Below are 23,262 nucleotides of genomic sequence, written 5' to 3'. Positions count from 1 at the left end.
AGAAGCTGATAGATTCTTCATTGGTCAGGTCATGAAGGGATATGCTGAAGGCAGAAGATTGGGGATAAGAAGAAAAATGGATCAGCCATGATGAAATGGCAGAGCAGACTCGATTAGCCAAATGGCCTAATTCTGCTCCTATATCTTATGGTGGTAGGAGTCCTACCTCACATAAAGGAAGACAGTTGTGATTGTTGGAGATTAACTGTTCCCTCGCTCCCCAAGTTATCAATGAAAGTACCCTTAAGGCAGTGTCCTATCATAGATGCATGTGATAGATGAATCCAAGTGAAAAGGGGAAGGAAATAGTGTTAGAAGCTGTGAGGTGACAGGTGTAAGAGGCAAAGAGCTGAAGAAGAAGAAGAAATCTAATGGGAGAAGACAGTAGATCGTGGTATATAAGGAAGAAAGTGAGGAACCAGAGGGAGGAAGGTGATACACAGATCGTGAGGGCAGGGAGGAGAAAGAGAACTGAAATAGGTGCCACAAGGTCAAGAGAAAACAAGAAGTGATGTGAGAACAGAAGGGAGTGATTACCAGAAGTTACAAAAATCAATTTTGATGCAGTCATGTTGACTGCACAACATAATAGAATATGAGGTATTGCTCTTCTCTGTATCTGATTCAATGTAGCAGTGGACGAGACGGGGTCAGACATGCAAGTATTGAAATTAAAATGGTTGGCCACCTGGAGATCTTCACTCTTGTGATGGATAGAGCAAAGGTGCTTGATGAAGTGATTCCCCATCTGTGTTGGGTCTCACTGATACAGAGGAAGCCACTCATGTGATGACATTGATGTATTTACATGTGAAGTACAGCTTCACCTGGAAGGAATGTTTGGGGCCCTCCCACTCCCTCCCAATTTATTCTGACTTCTGCTCTCTTCCTTTCCAATTCTAATGAAGGGTCTTGGCCCAATTTATCAGCTGTATATTTTCATCCATAGCTGCTGCCTAACTTGCTGTGTTCCTCCAGCATTTTGTGTGTGTCGCTAAAAATTTATTAACCCCAGATTTAAACTTGAGACTTGACCCAATTAGCTAACATTTATGGAATGGAGTTCCAAATATCTGCCACCTTTTCTGAGTAGAAGTGTTTCCCAGACAACACTGAAAAAATCTTCAGAGAATTTTTAAGGAAACTGTTTTGGCTCTTTAGGGGAGTTGAATAGCTTCTGTCTATTGTAGTGGAGAGAAAACTTCACTCAAATGCCTCTTTAACCTTCTCAAATCTACAAATTCCTCACAATAACCACTTCTTGTAATTGAACCACTGGAGGGAAATGCCACTTTGGAAAGATTTCTGTGTATGTTCTGCAAGACCAATATATCCTCATATATTCAATATTTTCTTCATACAGTACTGTGCAAAGCCTTGGGCACACATATATAATTAGGGTGCCTAAGACTTTTGCACAGTACTGTATTTATCAATGTGAAGCAGAGAGCAAGTTTGTAAATCTGGCAGGAGCAAAGGGTGATGGAAATGGTGAGGGTGGAGCACAGTGGGAAGAGTGTAGGATGGTTAGCAGAGAAGGAGTGCCATGAATGGGATGGGGGGGTGTTGGTGGCGTGGGTGCAGACACACCCAGCTCTGAGCCACCGGGCAAGATCATTTGATTCCAAACAATTGGTTTATTGATCATTAAAGCATGTCTCTGTGGTGCTTCCCACTCTCACTCCTCTCTCTTTCCCTTTTTCCAATCATGATTCCCCTTTCCCTGCCCCCTTCCCACTCTCAATCCACAAAAGAGACCCATATCAGAATCAAGTTTATCATCACTCACATATGTCATGAAATTTATGTTTATGTTTTTTTTGTGGGACCAGTACAGTGCAATACATAAAATTACTACAGTACTGTGCAAAAGTGTTAGGCACCCTAGCTATATATATGTGCCTAAGAATTTTTGCGCGGGGAGGCCAATCAGCCTCCTGAGATCAGGGCAGCTCACACAAATACTTACATCCCTATGTTCCCATCAGTTCTCCCTGGATTCTATCACACACTGGGGTCAGTTTACAGTTCCTTCCACATCCCAATCCTTTTGGGACAAGGGTAGAAATCAAAGTACCCAGAGGAGTTCTACAGGTTGAAAGCACAAACTGCTTAGTGACTGAACCAAAGATTGGAATTTAACTCAGGCTGCTGGCAGAAGTCCTACTAGCCATGCCACCTCCAAGGTGGTGCCCAAGTCTGCTCATTCATTGAATGCAAGGCAAAATGGTAAATTGGATTATTATTATCATCGGTACAGAGGTACAGTGTAAAACTCTTGATTTGCATGGCATCCATATTGATAATTTTATTACAGCTGTGCATTGAGATAGTAGAAGGGAAAACAATAACTGAATGCAGAATGTAGCGTTTCAGTTACAGGTCAAGTCTAGTAATGGCAGCCAATAAGGTGTAAGGTGATCAAGAGTCCATTTCTTGACCATTCAATAGTCTAATAACACCAGGGTAGAAGCCGTCCTTAAGCCTGGTGATATTTGCTTTCAGGCGTTTGTATCTGCCTGACCATGTATCTGCATGTCAGGAAGAGGGCCAAGCTATTCAACTCTTCAAACTTGCTTTAACATTTAATAAGTTCATAGTTAATCTGTAATATAACTGCAGAATGTTGTTGGTACAAAAGTATATAATCCCAGTTTAGAGGTGATGTGGCCTCAAAGAGTTCCAGATTCTTTATTGTAAAGAAGTGTTCCTCGAAATTTTTAAAAAAAACTAATATAGTCTAGAATTGACATAATGTTTTCTTGTGTGTGACCTTCACCATCAAAAGAAAACATTTTCTTCCATTATGCTAACAAAATGTTTTTGTCATAAATTTCTCATCAGATTTGCCAGATTAAAGGTAGATAAGCCTATGGTGATATTTGAAAAGAAGCAGTTGTGAATCCTGCAGTTAACACACTGTGGATACTGCACGGTCCAAGTGAGGTGATGGGAGCTTGGAATATAATCTATATGACCTGCACCTCAATAGACCAGCAAACACATCTTTAGAGAAGTTGAGAGTTTGGGTACTGAAGGCATGGATTAGGATTCCAACAATGTGTTGGAGAGACAATTGCAGAAGTTCAAGACTAGGGGAGATTGAGCAACACACAAAATGCTGGAGGAACTCAGCAAGTCAGGTCACACCTTTGGAGGGAATAAACAGTCTAAGTTTCAGGTTGACGCCCTTAATCAGGATTGGAAATGAAGTGAGCAGAAGCCAGAATATGAAGGTGGGGAGAGGGCAAGGAGTACAAACTGGCAGTGAGACCAGGTGAGGGGGAGGGGCAATGAAGTAAGAAATGGGGAGGCGATCGGTGGAAGAAGTAAATGGTGGAAGAAGGAGGAACCTAACAGGAAAGAACAATAGACCATGTGTACTCCTCCCATCTTATTCTGGCTCTATTGAGAAGGTACCCAAGGAGCTCATGGGAATTGAGGCCAGTGGCTTAATGAATCACAGTCTCAGCCTCTCTGTGATTTAGATATGGCAAGTTCTGCATCATCAACACCTTCAAATCAGACTACTTGAAGGTATAGCTCAGTAGAAGGAGTAAAACCAAGTGGAACTTGTAGGAAATATCATCGTGTATATGGAGATTGACTCTATTTTTTCCCCATAACAAAAGGTTGTCATAAATAAGGAAGCAAAGGGTGTGTGATCCTTAGAGTAACATGTGCAAATAGACAATAACCAAAGGGGGAAACTATGGTCAGGACTAGGGGCCAGAAGCAGTTCCAGTTTGTAGGTCAGAGAGGTCTGAGATTGTGCCAGAAAGTGGAGTCTTCAGGCTGAGAAATGGCCATGTAAATTGTAAGAAGGTGAGGTAGATATGATCATGGTTGGTCATATAACTGTAATTAGTTAGATTACAAGAAGAGCCCAGGCTTGGTCATTAGTTGTTAGTGTGATTGCCAATCAGAGCCTTTGATTATTGGGTGTCCATGGTGGGAGAGGGGATTGTGATTATTAGATATTGGGAAGCTATGCTTGAAGATGTGGGATGGACATTGAGACACTGAGGAAGAGTTTGGTCAGGAATCACTTCAAGAATATTGATGTGTTCCCAGAGCTGGCTTGGGACCTGCCTGTGTGTTGGGCTTTGTAATGTTTATGGAGGGTTGTTTCTGCACAGATGGCTCATGCACCAATTACTAGTCCTGATATTAAATGCCACTGCACACATCCTGGACCCTTCTTATGAAAGCATGTCAGACATATGGATGACCTAAATCAAAAACAGAACACAATTCACTATGTAAGCCCAGACCTTTCATCAACACTTCTGTTTCCACAATAATTGGAAGTGCAATGCACAATGATGTATTGCTGCACAGTTCAGTTTCTAGGTAGATGGGATTTTACTCAGTCGTGCTTTTCAACAGTGTATGGAGTGAATTGGGGCAAGGAAGCTCAATAGGCACAGCAAAACATATTCCGATAGCCATAGTTAGTGCCTCAGAATTACACCTTGTGGATCATTATAACACAATGCTGGAAACAGCATTTTGATAAGCAAGTCAATATGTTTCCAATGTTCAGTTGTAAAATTTAATTTTTTTTTCCAACATTTACACCTCTTCCTTTATAATGATAATGTCTTCATTGTATCAAGGTATGGATAGTATTTTTATGTCTCCACAATACACTTCTTATTAATTCAGTACCAGTATAAGCTAAAATTGTACTCTGGATTAATGCAAAATCTGTCATACTACAATTAAATAGCATTTACCACTGGAAGTGGAAACTTAATAAGGTCATGTGTCTAGTAGCAGTTTCAGGGGAAGAGTTGCTGTCTGTAGCTGGTATATTCTAACTAATTTTTTCTCAGTGGTTTGGTTTTTCTGTCCATTTTGGGACACATGCTGCTTCTGGTGAACTACAGCTTTATTCTCATAATGTTATTTTCCTGACTGACCAGAGGTTGGCTTCTCCGATTAAATGAGTCATCTGCAAGGCAAAATCATCCAGTCTTCAGCAGAATACAGAGATATTGGTAGGGCTGAATGAACATTATCACTACACCTCTCAATCTGTCCCGGGAAGTTGAGGATTAAGCTCTATAATTAGATGGTTATATTTTCACTTATAGGTCCTCCCCAAGTTTCAGCAAAGTCCCATTCCTGTGAACTATTCATAACCCAGAAGTTTGCAAGGCAAAAATAAGGGCACAAACCATCCAGAAGATTGTGGCAGCTCTGCCGCAGCCCGTCTCCCAAAATCTTGTTTGTATGTATGAGTGGTATATACAATGAGTCAGGCATTTATGAGCTGGGGAAGACTTGACTTGGTGTTCCTATATTTATTGTAATGCACATTTATAACTGTGACTCTACATCTTCAACTGTTATCCCTTAACTTTGTCTTTGCAGAGCCTTGTTATTCTAATACCCGAGGTAAAAGAGTTATGTCGACATACAACATTGACCAATTTTATTTCTTTAAATGTAGATAATCTAATTAGAGAGTTTACATGATTATTCCAGGATTTGATAAGATAATTAGGATTTTCTTTTACTTCTTTTGGGATCCAGACTGTTCAGGGTGATGACAGAAAGCAGAAAGGGCAGAGAACATTTGGAATTGTCCATCTGAGGAGGGGAATTATTTGTGACTGTAACTCATAGATGTGGATCAAGTAAAGCTATTGACGTCTATGGCGTCATAGAGCACTAAGCACAGAAACAGGCCCATTGGCCCATCTAGTCTATGCCAAGCTGTTAATCTTTTTTGGTGGGTGGCAAACAGCGTGAGAGGATTTTCGTTGTTGACATAGTGCACGTTTTAGAAAGAGCTTGGGTGCTTTCGGGATTTTTGAGTGGGCTGCTATTATAGCGATCCATTAGGCACCATCATAAGGGGACGTGAGACTGGACCCAAATGCAGGATGCAGGCACTGATGTACTAGGGGCAGGATGGGACAAGCTAAAGGATAGGACAAGGTGTGGAGACAGTGGCGTTTGTGGAGACCTTGGACGACCCCCCAACTATACTCAATCCCAGAGCCCCTTATGTTTACAGCCAACCGATAGGCATCAGATCCACCTCCTTGAGCCCAACCGAGCTAAGATGATCCTCAGGTGTGAATATTTGAGTTCAAGGCAAAACGAGGGATGGAGTTTGGAGTCCGCAGACCGGATCAAGAACCGGAATGCGGACTTCGGACCCGACCATAACAGGCACTCGGCAGAGTGCAATAAAAAGAAGCAAGGTGTAAGCAAAGCAGCTATAGTGGGAGTGGTCACTGTTAGAGTGGACAGTGTTAGAGTGGTCAGGCTTTGGCTCAACAAATTTGGACAAGAACTGGCTTGGGCAAGCACTATAAAATGAGGATGAAGCAAATAGAGTAGGGAGCAGCAATAATTTAACTGGGTGGCAGTGTTGGCTTAAAGAGCTGAATGGACTATCTCGTCTCCAGGTATATATCCTTACATTTACAAGTTGTATTTCTTAAAATGTGCTGTAAGCTGTCATATAGCTCTGGCTATGGGATAATTTGTGTGAGATTGATTTGGTTTACATGCTGCTTGATAACTCTGGATACTACAGTTGCCACAGATCCCATTTAGTAATTGATTCCTTTGTGTTCCTAACCAATTCAGTTCCAGTATTGGGCCCGTAAGGTTACATCACACAGAAACTAAGAAACTCCACTGACTTTCATTCTTTTAAAACTAAAGTCTTCACTGATACCAAGCACAATAATTGGCCTGTCCCTCCAGCTGAGCAAATACTTGGAGTTCTGTAAAGCCAGCCTAGACTCCGTGGATAGGAAATTAATGAGGAACACGGATGTTTCTTTGGATTTGGAATGAGATTCAAACACATCTCATGTTAAATAGTTTACTAATTTTTTTAGGTTCACAATTGTGTTTAATTTGTGTGGGAAAGCAATTTTCAGGAATTAATGGAATTGCCTTTCTGTTAGATATTTCCCTGTTCTCTGAGCTAGCCTGAGGTAGAGTTCCATACTGAGTCTGGTTTGGCATATTCCCAACATGTGACAGATACTGAATGGGACTGGGAATTGGGCTGGAATTTGTTTTTAAAAATGGTGTACTGAACCTGCTGCAATTAGTACACAAATTGTTTATCAGCCTGTAAAGAGGAAGAGGACTTGCCTGAATTACTTGTTCACTGCCAACATGCACTATTCACATAACAAAGAAAACAGATTGCCCTCAGTCTCCTGAAGCATTTCAATATTAATTGCTCAATTAATTTGACACAGAAGGTTAATTTAACTTGATAAGAGCTTCCATACTATTCCACAGTAATAATTGGTAATGACTCAAATCAATCTGTCACCTAGAAAGAAAACACTTAAAAATGTGAATTATTATTCCTTTGTTAGTGATTTGTTGATGCTTAAGATTGCATATTTAATAGTTATCTATATTTTTACATCTTTTTCTCTCTTTGTTTTCTCTTTACCACACTTCTCTTTATGATTTCACTCTAATTTGCCCTTTTCCTTTGAAAACATGGATGTCTTGCATCCTATTGGTTAAGAAGATAGAAAAGTGGTCCTGCCATTCAGTGATGCCCTGGGTCACACTGTCAGCTAATAACAAAGCCACACATTCAGAAAATGCTGGAAACACTCTGTTCAGGCAGCAACTGTGGAAGGGAAATGATGAATATTTTAGGCTGGAGATGTTTAACCAGAACTAGGAAAGTGAGAAAATGTTTTTTATGGGGTTGGTGTTAGGTGTGGAGAAGACAAAAGGGATATCTGAGAGGGTAAGTCCAAAGTTGTTGTGGGTTAGAGAGGCAGTATTTGAACAAAGGCATATAAAATCTGTTCAGTGAGGGTAATTGCCAGTGAGGGTAAAGGCACAAACAAAGGAATTTAAAGGCAGCAAGATGCAGAGTAGTAGAACATAGCCAGTAAATCAGACATGCTAGTACATAGTGAAACCATGAGCCAACATCGCAGGTGAACCACTGAGTTTTGAGACAGATGGAGAAAGCAAGTCATTTGAAATTGAATTCTATAGAGTCCAGAAGTCTGCACCATGCTCATATCAAGGAGGAGCTGTTCTATATCACAAACAAGAGAAAATCTGCAGATGCTGGAAATCCAAGTAACACACACAAAATGCTAGAGGAACTCAGCAGGCCAGGCAGCATCTATGGAAAAAAGTACAGTCGACATTTTGGGCCGAGACCCTTCGGCAGGACTGATATCTTCTTGTGTTGCATCTCATGACACAGATAGAGGTCAGAGTGGGATGGGGGACTAAAGTTTCAGGCTCAGGACCTCTGCAAAGTCATTGCCCAGTCTGTGTTTGATTTCTCCTATGCAGGGGAATTGGTGGACACAGAAGAGCAAACTCGAGAGTCAGAAAAAAAGCGTTTCTATTCAGAATGGTGAAAGGGAGGGGAAGTAAAATGCATTTTCTTGTGGGAATCTGTTGAATGTGGCTGAAATTGTGATGGATGAGGGTTTGAATGTGCAAGCTGATGGGACAAAGTGAGAACCAGGGGTATTCTATCTTTGTTCTAGGAGGGTGGGAGCAAAAGTATGAGAAATAGGTAAGCTGTGGTAGAGAGACCTGCCATAACAGTAAAATGGAGCCGCAGTTCAGGTAGAGGGAAGACATCTTAGAGGCACCTGTGTAAAAAGCTTTGACACTGGAGCAAATATGACAGAAACAGAGAGAACGGGAAAGTCCTTATAGGAAGCAAATGAGTGTATTTGAGAGAACTGTGCAGTCTGCAATCTATTGCCAGCCTGTCCACTGAGATGGGAGCAGAGAGATTTTGAAAGGGAAGAGTCAGAGAAGGTGAAGATGTGAGAGGGGTGGAAATTGGCAGCCACCAGTAAGGGAGTAGTTCCAGGCAGAACTAAAGCAAAGCACTCGTGGCCTGGTCCGTTGCCTTTGATTTAGAGAATGTGGGCAGACTTGAAAGAAAAGTTATACAGAATGTGAAATCAAGTTCATTTCAGATAAAGAAACAAGTGTGTTGGTGCAGGGGAAATGGCTTTCCAGCATTTTCTTGCATACTTCAAGAATTTGTAATTGTTGTAGTGACAATGAAAAATATCTTTGAGCTAATGAGTGAAGGGGAAAGTCTAGAGTAAAAGAGCAAACATGAGATAGTCTGCTCCAGCAAGGTTTCACTAAATGTTCCATGGATAACCTGCGTTTTCCTACATGTGGGTACTGCAGCAATCATTCCGAGCGTTGCATGGCCTGCAAGTAGTATGCAGATAAGTGACCAATTAACCTGTTCTTAGCAAGGAATGGGTACCAGATCCCCCTGCCTTCCTTTAGAACAGTGCCATTAAAGCCTTGACAATTATCTCTACAAGAACTTGAGCCAATAATTTAACATCGACTGAAGGCTACTTCTGCTACTTCTTTGGCACCAGACATTTAATCACGCTCGTTTGAAGAGTCCGATTAATGCTTGGAATGAAGCTCTAATCTCTGGCTTAGAGGCACATTTACGCCCAACTGAGCCAAGCTGTCACAATCAGAGTTGTTGAAAAGCAGATCCTGGCTCTGTAAAATCTTCAATTTGGTCTTTCAAAGGAGCCAATGTTCTGTTAACACATTCAGAACTGGAAGACCAGCAGACGTCCAAGGAGAAGCTTTTAAGATTAGCTTACCTTCACTACTTCTTAAAGTGAGAAATCCTCGCAGATCACAAGTGTGCAATAAGAGCAAGAGTAGGACACATAGCCCTTAAGACACAGCCTCCAACATGCTACATCCTTTCTTATCTAAAGGAACCAAAATAATGTGCAATACTCCAAGTGTGTTCTCTCCACCTTGTGTAGGACTTAACCTGTTTCTAAACTCCAAACCCTTTGCACTAAAGGTCAATATGCCATTTGCCTGCTTAACGGCTTGTTGCACCTACCAGCTAACTTTTTGTGGTTTCTACATAAGAACATGTGGATCCTTCTGTACTTCACTCAATTGCAGCCTATCTTCATTATCCACAGTTAGATTTCTCTTATTGAAGTCCAGGACCTCACACTGAAATCCTCTTGCCTGGTCTTTCCCCACTCACTCAATCTGTTGCAGGATCACAATGTTCTTAATACTAAATGCCCTACTACCTATTTTCATATGATTGGCAAACTTGGATACCTTGTATTGTGCTCCCCTTGCCAAGTCACTTATATAAATAGTAAATAATTGAAAGGCAAGATTTAATCCATGGGATACTCCACTTTCTACATCCTTGCAACTCGGAAAAAAAAACATTTACTTCAACTGATATCTGGGTGTTTTTGACCCATGTTACACCTAACAACAAATCTGCCAAACCTGGAGGAAACTCAAGCAAAGGATTATCTCAATGCTCTCTCTGTGTGGGTTCAATATAAATTGGGTGGGTCCTCCAGCTTATCAAGGCTTGTGTGGGCTGAGTAAATTGACACTGCTGTTTCAGCTTATGAAGGATGTACTCAAAGATGTGCCGTCCCTTTGCTGTTTCAAGTTTCTGTTTAAAATACAATATAAATATTGTACTTATTTTTGTACATATTTTTTGCTTGACGGTATCCAGAAAGTTGCTAGCATCACAGGATGCAATGTTCAGGTGTTCCTTTGGTAAGTGTTTTTTGTCTGTTTTTCATGTCTTAACTTTGCTGAGTACTATGTGCCATTGCAAACACTCAGCAGTCATTTGAGATTGTATTTACCCAGAAACCTCAACTGGGTTTAAACTCCTTAACGAAAAAGAAGCTGGACAACATTCTTTCTTGTGTGCTTGTACCACGTTCTGCACCCAGTGACTTCTCATCAAGATCCTCACCAACAGTTAGAGTAAAAGCTATATCTGCCACCTAAGTATAGTTTCACATGATTAAAAGGAAAGTCAAATCGTCCTCTGCTCAGCATCCAAACTCTGATTCTACTTCCTGCATATCCTCTTGGTAACATAATGGCTTTTGAATCAAAAAGTATTGCTTTGACCCACTCCAGTGACTTAAATGCAGAAGACTAATTGTGGCAATGACAGAGTGCTGTACTTTTGAAGATACTGTTTGTTAAATCAACACCTGACCTGATCTTTGGGTAGAAAACTGTGACAGACAGACTGCTGTACTATTAAAGATACTGTTAATAAAATCAATGTCTGACCTGATCTTTGGATAGATGTAAGGGAGCTCTGTAATATTATTTAGATGAAGAGTACCTCCCTCAGATGCCTGGCTACAATATTTATCTCAGCCTAAAGAAGATTGTCTGGTCTGTAGCAAATTATTGCTTGTGGGAGTTTGCTGTGCACATCTTCTCTGCTGCATTTCCTAAATCACGACTAATTCTTTTTTGAATGTGAAAGTGGATCTAGAAATACGTTCAACCTTTCCTCCTCTCTGGATTCTGACAGTGGTAGAGTTAATCACTTCCTCATGTACCTAAAGTCAATTGTAAATAATGCATGTCAGCTGACTAAAGATCCCAAGCTCAATATTTTGTGCCTCCTGAGGGAGTGGGGAATTCTGGAGCATCCTAGATTTAAAGTTCTTGGAAAGTATCCAATAGGTCTACAGCAGATGCAGTCTCACTGGCTCTCCACTTGGCCTTGGATCACTTGGACAATAACAATCCCTATGTCAGGCTGCTGTTTACTGATTACAGTTCATCATACCCTCAGTACTAATTAACAAACTCTGGAACTTGGGCCTGTATACTTCCCTGTGCATCTGGATCCTTGACTTACTCAGTGGGAGACCACAGTCAGTGCAGATGAGAAATAACATCTCCTCCAGGCTGACAGTCAACACAGTTACACTTCAAGGATGCCTGCTGAGCTCACTGCTCTGCTTTCTCCACATCCACAACTATAGCTAGGCAAAGCTCAAATGGCATCTATAAATTTGCTGTTGACACAACTATTGTTGGCAGAATTCTAGATGGTGATGAGGAAGCACACAGGAGTGAGACAGCTCAGTTGGTTGAGTTGTGTCACAACAACCTTGTGCTCAATGTCAGTAAGACCAAGGAATTGATTATGGACTTCAGGAAGAGGAAGTCAAGGGAACAGATAATGGGCCTCATTGAGAAATCAGCAATGGAAAGGGTGAGCAGTGTCTAGTTGATGGGTGTCAACATCTCTGAAGATCTATCCTGGGGGCCAATATATTGCTGCAGTTTCAAAGAAGGCACAACAGCAGCTATATTTCATTGGGAGTTTGAGGAGATTTGGTATGTCACCAAAGAGTCATACAAATTTCTATAGATGTACTATGAAGAGCACTCTAACTGGTTGCATCACTCTCTGGTATGGAGGGGCCACGGCACAGGATCAGAAAAAACTGCAGAAAGTTGAAAACTCAGTCAGTCCTGTCATAGGTATTAGCCTCCTCAGCACTGAGGACACCTTCAAAAAGGCAGCATCTGTCATTAAGGACCCTCATCACCCAGGACGTGCACTCTTCTCATTGCTGCCATCATGGAATAGGTACAAGAGCTTGAATGCACACGTTCAACGTTTTAGGACCAGCTTCTTCCCCTCCGCCGTCAGATTTCTGAATGGACCATTCACCCATGTACATTACCTTACCGTTTTTTAAAATTTTGCTCTCTTTTTGCACTATGAGTTTAAATTTATATATATATGTATATATCTTACTGTAATTTATGGTTTTTATTACTATGCATTGCTACATACTATTGCCGCATATCAACAAACTTCATGACATATGCCAGTGATATTAAACCAGATTCTGATTCTAAATACCACTTTATCACTGCTGTCTGGCTTGAGTTTGTCATGGAGTTGCTCAAGTGTGAATACACTTTAACAAAGCCATGATGCTAATGAGTTTATTACTTTTTTTTCAGGATCTGGGGATAACGAAAGTGGGCCACATGAAGCGAATTCTCCAGGGAATTAAGGATCTTGGCAAAAACACTTCCATACCAGAAGTGTAGCTATTCTGGTGCTATCTCAGAAAATAGTGGAGTGCTGTCTGGACTTTCCTAAGAGGTCTCACAATCGTATTATGTTTTGCAAGATTTCTGCTCCGCAGGATTTGTGATCTCACAGCCGTCACTGCGTGCAATGTTCAGGTGTTTGCTTCAATTAATGTGTTCTTTTCTAAACTTAAACTGTTGTGAGTTTTGCTGAGGGTTGTGTGCTAATGCAACAATCCTCAACATCGACAAGTCCTAATATGCATTGGTAAACTTGAGTTTACAATGAACTGCATAACCCTCCTGGAAACTAGGATGCTGCAAAATGGTAAATACAGGTGCAAAATATTTCAGGACTTCCTTCTGCGAGGGCCGTAGATCCAAAAACGGCTTGTTTTTTCACATAACATATCAATTTAATGCAGACAATTGTCTATATTGCTTTAGAAGGCAGAATTGATTTGTATCCTATATGTTTTTTTTGGAGTGGACTCATAATCAGTGTTTCTTGACCCGTGAATATGGTGTATGGAACATATCACTTGATGGCCAAGGTGTCTAATTTAGACGACTGAAGTAGGAAAGACATGCAGTTCAGCATGCATGTAGATTCTCCCGCATGGTGTGCCTGCTTGAACTTTCTCTATAGGATTGCATGATATATGCCTAATGCTTTTAAAAAGAGAAACACTTGAACAAGTTTTATATTTGTTTAATAGTTCGTAACTTATTACTACTGATGTGTTTGTTAATGAAAAGTTATTTCTGCTGCTCTGTGTTAAACTTTGCATGAGCACATTTCTTTGACAAGGACTGGTTCACGGAAGTAATGCCACCTTATCCAGAAAGTGGCAATCAATGTGCCTTCTTGTTTGAGGGGGATTCAGTGGCTGTATGATTAAAGATGAACAGGAATAGTAGTGACAAGGCAGGACTTATCTAGAGAGTCTCCATGATGGTATGAATGAGAGTAAAAGTTCACTGGCAATGCATGATTTTGGAATATCATGGGCATGAAAAAGAATTATTGCATTTCTGACCGTGACAGCCATACAGGCTCGCAAGAGCACTTGAGTTGTCCCTCATTGCCAACAAGTAACATCTTCTTAAACATGAATTCTCTGTGAACCTCTGCTAAATAATTATTTGGAGACCTGATTCAACCTATGTAAATTCCACAGCATGGAAGGTGATTTTTCATATCTGTCTACCTCTCTGACAGAACTATCTAATTGGTTCAACTTCCCTAATATTTTTTTCTTTTTGACGTCGATATTCAACTGCCATTTTTAAAGTTCCTATTGTATCCACATCTTCTGCTCTATCAGTCAGAATATTGTTAAATCAGATTTGTCTTTAAAAAGAGAAAATTCTTTCATCTTCCCCCCTTTTTGTCAAATATCTTAAATTGGAAATCATAAGAATATTTTAGGTGTGTTTAATATTCCTACCAGATGCCTATTTTCATCATCATTGTTCTTGTTATCACTGTGATTTTCAAATTTCCTCAATATGCTTTCAAATTCTGACTATTGCATAAGCTCTGGTCTCGAATGAGCCTACACTTCTTCCTGGTTAGTATTAGGAGGCTGAACCCATTGATTCCATCAAACAGCTTGGCTGCCATCTCTGGAAGAATAAAATTCTCTGTAACACCAACCTCTTATTAGGGTATAAAGCTTTTGATTTTTCATCACAAAGACCACCAGTTCTAATCCCTAAATTAGAAGACCATAAGACATAGGAGCAGGATTAGACCATTTTGGCCCATCGATTCCTCTGCCATTCCATCATGGCTGATTTATTATCCTTCTCAACCACATTCTCCTGCCTTCTGCCCATAACCTTTAACACCTTATTAATTAAGGACCTCCACTTTAAATACACCTAATGACTTGGCCTCCATAGCCATCTGTGGCAATGAATTCCATAGATTCACCACCCTTTGGCTAAAGGAATTCCTCCTCATCTCTGTTCTAGAGGGATGTTCTTCTATGCTGAGGCTGTGCCCTCTGGTCCTCGACTCACACACTATAAGAAACACCCTCTCTGCATCCACTCTGTCTAGGTCTTCCAATGTTTGATAGGTTTCAATGAGATACCCCCACCCCCCTCAACCCCATTCTGAGTACAGGCTCAGAACCTTCAAACGTTTCTCATGCATTAACCCTTTCATTCCCAGGATCATTGATGTAAACCTCCTCTGGACTCTCCAATGCCGGCACATCCTTTCTTAGATAAGGGGCCCAGAAATACTCAAAATATTCCAAGTGCAGTCTGACCAATGCCTTATAAAGCCTTATACGTCAAATGCCAACTCATCTCCGGTTCAGGTTCATCATTCGCTAAAACCTCTTGATACAAGCCTTCCAAGTGGTCTCCAAAATAGTAGCCTGTATCCTATTCCACACTACATTTTACCTTCCTGTTGCTCATCAAACAGTTGAAATTTAAAGTTCCCATCCTTTAATACCTTCACTTCTCCCTATTTTTGTAACATCCTTTGTCAATATAATGCACTACGAATTCCAGTGATTCATACTTCCACACCTCCCTTTGCCCCATCATGAGCAATGTACCTGCAACAGTTCTGACAAAGGTCATCAACCTGAAACAATAACTCTGTTTCTATCCCCAAAGATACCACCTGAACTTCGGAGTATTTATAGCAGTTTCTGTTTTTGGTTTAGATTTGCAGCACTTGCAGTCTTCCTTTCAGCATTCAAGGTTTGGTCTCTCAAATTGCCTCTATTTCTCTGTTTATAGTATTTGTACTACAACTTTATTCCAAGACTATGCCTCCAAAAAATATACATTTGTTCTAAGCATCAGTTTTAATCTTACGTTGTCCCTATAGTATGTGCATGTGTTTTGCACATTAGTGACAGTAGATTAGTTCATTATTTACATTTCTACTAATGTGCAATGAGGTCATCTTGCAATAATGGCTTGGCAAGTTCTTTACCAGGACGGGCAGAACTTAAAATGTGCCCTGTTGGTTTAGAGACACTACGTGGATCCGAGAAAGCGAGACCTTGATTTTCTAATGTGAACCAAATTGTAGAGTGGAATATGTGTTTTTTTAACAAGAATAGCAATTCCTCATTATTATATTAATTAATCTTCTTACAAAGCTTGTTTGTATAGAACTTTAACATATAAAATGCATTGACCTATATCACCATATTTAATGAGATGTACTGCCCTCTTTGATAGGTGTTATAGAAAATTTATATAGAAAGGACAATGGGAAGCTGAAACCAGATGAATGTTGGTCTTAATATTGAATAATTTATACTCACCCATGTTCAAAATCTCTTCCCCATGATTGAAGTCTAAACACTTTATGCGTATTCTGTAAATTAGTTCCTTTTTGCAGGTGTCCCCTACACTACTAGACAAAAGATTTTATTCTAGTTTCAAAATATATCATGCATAGCTGAATCAATTTCAGTCATTCAGCCCTTTACTAAACTCAGATCCTATTCAAAGACCATCTCTTGTTCCTTGTGTTATTTACCACCAGGAGGTCACTTGATTAGGGAGAGCTTAAACCATTATAAGGGTACCCATTCTCACTGGCAACTGGGCCCTAACAATCAAAGTTGTGGTCATGAAATATTAGTTGCATATCTTCTGAAACTTAAGCTTACAAGAGTGATAGACCTTGGCTTTCCTCAGGGCAGAGATTGGGAGGAGGTGAGCAAAAGTCATGTTTCTGCTGTTACAATCAGCTTCAAGAGCTCAGAGTCATGAAAGAGAATAGACGTTTTGCAATCTAAACAAGCTGAGTGTGCTCATGGTTGTAGATCGAATAAGGACAAGTTAGGAATCAGCTGCCCTAACACTAGTCTGAAAATCTGCCCGCATTGAAATTGATGTTTGCTGTGAGCTCAGTGTTTGTCAGTACTGTTAATGAAACTTGATCCAATTATCCTCCCTAAAAAAACTGAAGGAAAAAGAAACCCAAAAGAATATACAGTTATTGAAAAGAGGCAACAAACCTGAGTAACATAATACTATTGGGATTTTAATTGATAACAGCTTCTACACTTCAGTGGGAAATCTAGCTGTTGCTGTTGGCAGTTTGCTATAGACTGTAATCTGTATTCTGATGCTGGAGCTAGGTGTGGTGTGGAAGCACAGATCTGCTCCAAATGCCTTGTACTTGCACTCACTGAGGAGCCTTGAACTGGATGAGAAAAGGTGCCACTTGTCATTTGAATGGAAGGAAATTAGAGCGCCTCAGGTCTGTTATTTAATGGGGGGAAAAAAGAATTTTAGCCACTCTTGGTTTAAGTTTATTCTTTTTAATCTTTCTAAACATGTTTAGATCTCGTGGTCTATTTATACTAATTTTGGAGTATTTGTCTGATGTCGAGTATTAGTGTTTTGGAGTATTTCAGGTTTTTTTGGGTATCTTCTGCAGTTAAGTTTTCAAATGATTTTGAAATCTCTGAGACTTTCAGAAACATTCAGTTTTCAAAATGGTTTGATAGGGCTAGAACAAGGATTTCAACTTCGCTGATTCTCAGAGGCCATTCGGAGGCAAGGTTTATTTTGACTATCAACATTTGTCCCACTACAGTACAGAAGCTCCTTCTGCACAAGGTCTTGTCACCAAGCATTCCACTTAATGATTTCTGGATGTTTCTGTGGCAAAGGTCAGCAAAGTGTGATTTTTTTGTTCAGATGTCAGCTTTGACCTGATTGTGTGCCCACTGACCATAAAATCTAGGTTACAGGTGTGCAGAAATCCATGTGCAAAGGGATGTTTTCAGAGCGTTAGGTATTGAGTTGAGTAGGGTAAAGACTGGAATATGCTTGGACCACACCTGTGAGAAGAGCTTACCTTTCAAAGAAAAGTATTGGATTTCATCTTGTGTGAGCATGTGGTCAAATCTCAGTACCAGTGTTGAATCTCATCCAATCCTCCAGCAAATAGACGGTATATAGCACCTATGGATAGTGTAGAGTAGTGCATAATTCAGCATTCTAACACCAACCTTAATATTGCTGGACAGAGAAAATAGAACATGGCGCCATCTGCCCCCCTGCTCAGAATTTGACCAGCTCATTTATTAACAAGTCATCTCAAGCTTTTTCATCTCCTAGACGCAGTAAATCCCACCTGACTAACCAAACTACTGTCAAGGACACCTTGTGCAGGCAAAGAAACATGGCAATGTCAGAATCTGGAGCCAAAATCCTTTGCAAGCATATCGTTTACAAGTTTCCATGCCAAAGAAAAATGTAAATGTGGTAAGAATAGTGTGCCAAACAAACAGTGGGATCTATTACCCCATCTACTTCTGTCATCAAGATTTCAGTCATTACCAAATCCAGTAACCACAAAATATGCATCTTTTTCAAGGATTTCCCTGGATTTCATCCAATGGCTAAGGTAATATTTACACATGGGGAAAAAAGGAATTCAGAATATCTGCACACTTCAGCAACAAAAAATCCATATCATACTGTTATACTGTGAGCATTTCTATAAACTAATTGAACAGCACTCCAAATGGTTCCTATTCAGCCCTGATAAAGATGGCTGTGCTTGAATAACAAATAATGCTTGTAGGGGAAAAAGCAATCATTTGGCCCATTGGAATGCATCAAAATTTACTTGGTAGAGGGCAAGGATAAGAATGGAAATAAAGGCTCCCTGCTGCAGTCTTCCAATTATCCTAATGTGAAAGTATTGCCAGAGAGCAAGACTATTACAGCCCCAGCACTGCACTAATACCGTTCAAAACAAGGAGAGCGAGATGAACCATGGCTCTGTTAGTCTTAACACTGGTGATGGGAAAATTTCAAAAAGTATAATCCAGGATAAAATTAATTTTTGCAGATAAAAAAGTGCTGATAAATATGACAAACAATTGTAATCTTCAGTGAAATAGCAGAGTAAGTTAATGTGTGTGTGGGCTTTCAGAATGCATTTCATAAAGTATTTTACGATAGATTTGTTGGTGAAATTGAAGGAGTTATGACTAAAAGTTACAGTATATAATTGTCTAAAAGGAGAGAACAATTTTGTTGACAGGCTTTCAGTAACAGTGTAGAGCCCTTGAGCTGATACAGAACCCACTGTATGTTTTGATCTAGATTTGGGTATAAAAGGAATTTTTTTCAAAATTTACAGCTGATATTGAAATAGGAAGTACTATAAATGGTTGCTGCCAATCATATTATATCAAACAATAATCCAGACAAAAGTAATTAGATAGTGGCAGATTTGAGGACAAATTCTGGGAAATTATCAGATATTCAATAATAGCATTGAGAAGTTCAGTAAAAGGGTCAACATAGTGGAAATTACATTTTAAAAGGATGCAGGAACAGAGTGGAAAGGTGCACATACATAGATCTTTGAATTTGGCTACTGATATGGGATCATTACCTTGATAGATATATGGATAAGGAACAAAAGAAAGAAGATTATGGCAAACAGAAATACTTCCATGAAATTCAGCTAAAATATTACTTTCAATTCTAGGCACCCAAAAATTGCTAAAATAGCACTATGATTATGATTAACATGTGATTTACCTGAGAGTTTGATGGAGTAGATAAGGAGCAATGTTTCTACTAACAAGGAGACTGGGATCAATAACTAGTGGGCACTTTTGAAAGAGTGGGACTACTTGGTTAGCCATTTCAGAGAGCCTTAGTAAGCACAATTGAGCAATCACAAATAACCTTCCTCCATGCTGTGAAGTTGTGCAAAGCTGGACTCTGAAGTGGAACTCTGTTTCATATTCAGTGGAGTCATAGTGGACACTACACATTATTCTTCCATTGCTTTCTACTTTTCTAATGAAGCTAAAGACCCACTTTAAAGAAATAATTGATGTCTCCATTTAAGGCAGGAGTTTTACTTTAACCATTTGCTCTGTTGGAATATTTTGATGTTCTGCTGCGGCACCATGTGACAAGTAAAAATAGTGAATTTGATGTGAGATTTAAGTTATTGTATCATTCATGAGAAAGGAAAGCAATTTAACACATTTTATGACCTCAAGATGTCCCAAAGTGCTTTAAAATCATACAAAAATGTATAGCGGTCCAGCTACTGTTGAAAAGTGGTAGCCAATTTGTGCAATAGTATAGTCATATAATTATCTAGTTGAAAGATAACTATTGGCCAAATCACCCTCAGATGTTGCTATGGGATTTAACAATCATCTGAGATAGAAGATAAAGCTTCCATTTAATGTCCCACCTGAAAGCATCTTTAATGGAACACTATTTCCTTGGTTCTGCATTGACAGTAGCAATTGAGATTATCTGCTTTCATCTCTGGAATGAGACTTGAACAAAAACCTTCTGTTTCAGAGGCAATCAGAGCCTAACTATCTGCTATCTGACCCACAGTACCTGTGGGACCCTGTGGATCCTGGGGTAAAGGACAAAATATTGTGCACTTCTGGTTAATGTTTTAAACTGAGTAGGAATCTCAAACATTAGTGCTGCTCAGTTTTTTTAAATGAATCACCTGATTGTTCCACATAGTATCCTGCTGCTAGCAAGGTTGTCTTTCCAAAACAAGTTGCTGAAAAGGATGAATTGTTAGAAAGTTTGTTGCACCAGAAGGGATTAGTATCTGACATTGTAACCGTAGAACTTATTTGATGAGTTTTTACAGCGTTGATCCATCGTTACAACTTTAAAAGGTGTAGCTCAGGGGATTAGAATTAAGATAAAGTGAAACAGTAGGCGGCATATTAATAAAAGAAGCACAATTATAATTAATCCTAATTGTACACCATTTCAACCCCAACTCTCTAGGAACCTGGATCAAGTGCTATGACCCCAGACTGTCTGAGATTACTTTTTCCAGGCTGAACTGGACAAGAGAGAGCCAGGCTATTATGGTACTGAGTGGGAATGTATACTCAAGTGTAACTTGCTGCTGAACACATAGAGGAGACCCATGGAGAATATGGACTCTAAATCTTTTGAACCCCAATCTACCTGTTCCAGATAATTGTTGAAAGATGTTCATAATATAGCAACACATTCATAACTAAATTCCTAGAAATAAACAGACATTTCTGTGCCCAGCTTTGCCTGGGTCAGAAGCAGATAACTGCACTGAATTTTCATACCACACAGCATGAAACTGTACCCAAACAGTTCTCCATCAAATTTGCACTTATCTACGCCAATAAAAAAACAATCTTTTTACTATTCTATGCAGTCATTTTGAAAAATAAAGCCTTATTACTAGCAGTTTTTACCTGATTCCCGAAGGTCAAAATAACAACTTTTTTGCTCCCTCAGGAAGAGAAACGAAAAGCAACAATAAGATGATCCTTTATGTCCTTTTACTTTAATTAAAGTCAGCTTTCCCAGCCACTGTCCTGAGTCTCTGCTGTAAAGGTTGTTCAGTACACAGGAACTGAGAATGCCAAACAAAACCTAGCTTAGGATGCACATTAAAAATGACAGGGAAGACTATGTCATAAGAAATCTATTATGTACTGGGAACTAACTCAAGTTTATATTTATTCAGCAGGGCAGAGATTTTTTTTTAACCAGCAGTGGCCAGTCACTTATTGAATTTACCTGAAGTGGGAAATGATTGCCACAGCTGCTTTTTCACAATGTGTTTACAAGAAAAATGTGCATGTAAAGTCAAAAGTTTTGCTTATGATTTTCGATGGGCTACGTTGCACTAATACAACTTACCACTGTAATAAGTAAACGTACCTGTAAATGTACCTCGAGTATTTTCCTTCTGCCTAGGATGTATTTTATATGGTTTGGACTCTTCATTCTTAGTGCAGCCTCCCTTGATATTTGTAAATATATTAAATTGTGCTGGTATTCGTAGTAGTGAAGCATTAAAAATTGTGACTTTGTTATTTTTTACTAACTGCTTTCTAGTTCTATTTATGGTTGTCTTTAAATGAAAATTTATAACCTATATTGGTGTTGCTAAATCATTACTTTCTTCGCAGCAAAAGCAGTGCTATACTTCCAAGCCTCGCCTTATCAGGAGGCTGTTTTATACATTCCTGAACAATATTTTCTTATCCTGTCAGTGGTTATTAAGGCATGAAATAGGGTGTTTAGAATTTTCAGAGGCAGTTGCACATTTCTAACATAAAGAGAAAGGACAAGCCTGTGATACTGAGAGAAAACGTGGTAACAAATGTGCACTACGTTACTTGGACAACTTGTAAACCACAGCTTCACTGAGCAGCCTGTGCTCTCAATTTCAGTCCTAATCAATATGTTAGTTAGGTTTATTACTTGATAGGAAGTTTATGCAAATGTTATATAATTCCCACATCAACTGTATACATTTTATTTTGCTTTGATTAGTACTACTTTCTCTACCTTGGCTCAGCCAACCCATATCAAACTTTCCAATCTGGCACTGACCCTCCTGTAAGAAAGGGTACTCTCCACATCAGGACAAGCAGAATATAGCCTGTGAATTGATTAGTAGCTTTCCGTACAGGATGTTAAACATGGTGATGGATTTTTACACAAAATCAGGGCGCTCATATCACCAAGGTAAATCCTCTGTGTGAATTGTTCCTGTTGTTTCCTGATTGGTATGTTTGGCTTCTTGCTATTTTTCTTTATTTTCCTCAAAGATAACATTGTCAAAGCCAGAGATTGAACAGAGAGATGGTGATGCTGAACTTGTGGACTAATTCTGCTGTGGAAACAATTAAAGCTTTAAACTGCCCAATACCCTTCCAGTGTCATTTAAAAGCCAACCTATAGGCAACAATTTGTCTTTATGTAAGGCAAAAGTGAAATGTCTTTGTTTACATACTGTTTACAACAGCACAGTTTTATTTTTAATAAACAAAATTTGGAGTATTTATTGCGTACTGTTTGGGGAACTAAAGATGTTTATGTAATTCACCCTTTGAATATAATGTTACATTTACATATAGATATTTGGGTGATTTATTTATGTAGTTGGTAACTTTATGACTACTAGAATAGATTCTGTTTTCTGTGCCTTTTATGTTTAAATGCATGGTTGAATATTTATTATTTAGGAAGTTACTCAGATGTGTATTTTTATATATTGCTGGAATTGGTGGTTCATTTTTGTTGTACATTATGAATCTGCCTTACAGAAAGGCAGTCTGTTAAGCTCTTCCTAACATTACTCAATAAATTCAAATGCATTCTCTGCTCGAAGTGTCCATTTATACTCATGAGGTTTTTGTCTGCTGGGTGACACAGTTATGTTAAGGACTGAGATAGATTTTCAGACCACACAGGGATCAAGAGATATGGAGATTAATTACAAACCTGAAGATGAGGCCAAAGATGAACGACAATATTGCTGAATGCGGGAAATGCTTAAGAGGCCGTACAACCTATTTTCATTTC

General features: G+C 39.4%; 1 protein-coding gene across 7 annotated transcripts in view; it reads left to right on the top strand.

The window, feature by feature from the left end:
* Positions 1-23,059, top strand: part of dgkh (diacylglycerol kinase, eta) — a 522,439-nt gene extending 499,380 nt beyond the window's left edge. For all 7 annotated transcript variants that reach the window (XM_073046012.1, XM_073046011.1, XM_073046013.1 and 4 more), the window contains one exon: positions 12,820-23,059. In XM_073046012.1, coding sequence (XP_072902113.1) covers positions 12,820-12,909 — 90 coding nt within the window. In that variant the 3' untranslated portion in view covers positions 12,910-23,059. The remainder of the gene's footprint in view (positions 1-12,819) is intronic.
* The last annotated feature ends 203 nt before the right edge of the window (positions 23,060-23,262 follow it).

The sequence above is a fragment of the Hemitrygon akajei genome, chromosome 5 (assembly GCF_048418815.1).
Source record: "Hemitrygon akajei chromosome 5, sHemAka1.3, whole genome shotgun sequence".
Classification (NCBI taxonomy): Eukaryota; Metazoa; Chordata; class Chondrichthyes; order Myliobatiformes; family Dasyatidae; genus Hemitrygon; species Hemitrygon akajei.
Note: the sequence above shows the minus strand (reverse complement) of the source record. Positions and strands in the feature narration are given on the sequence as shown.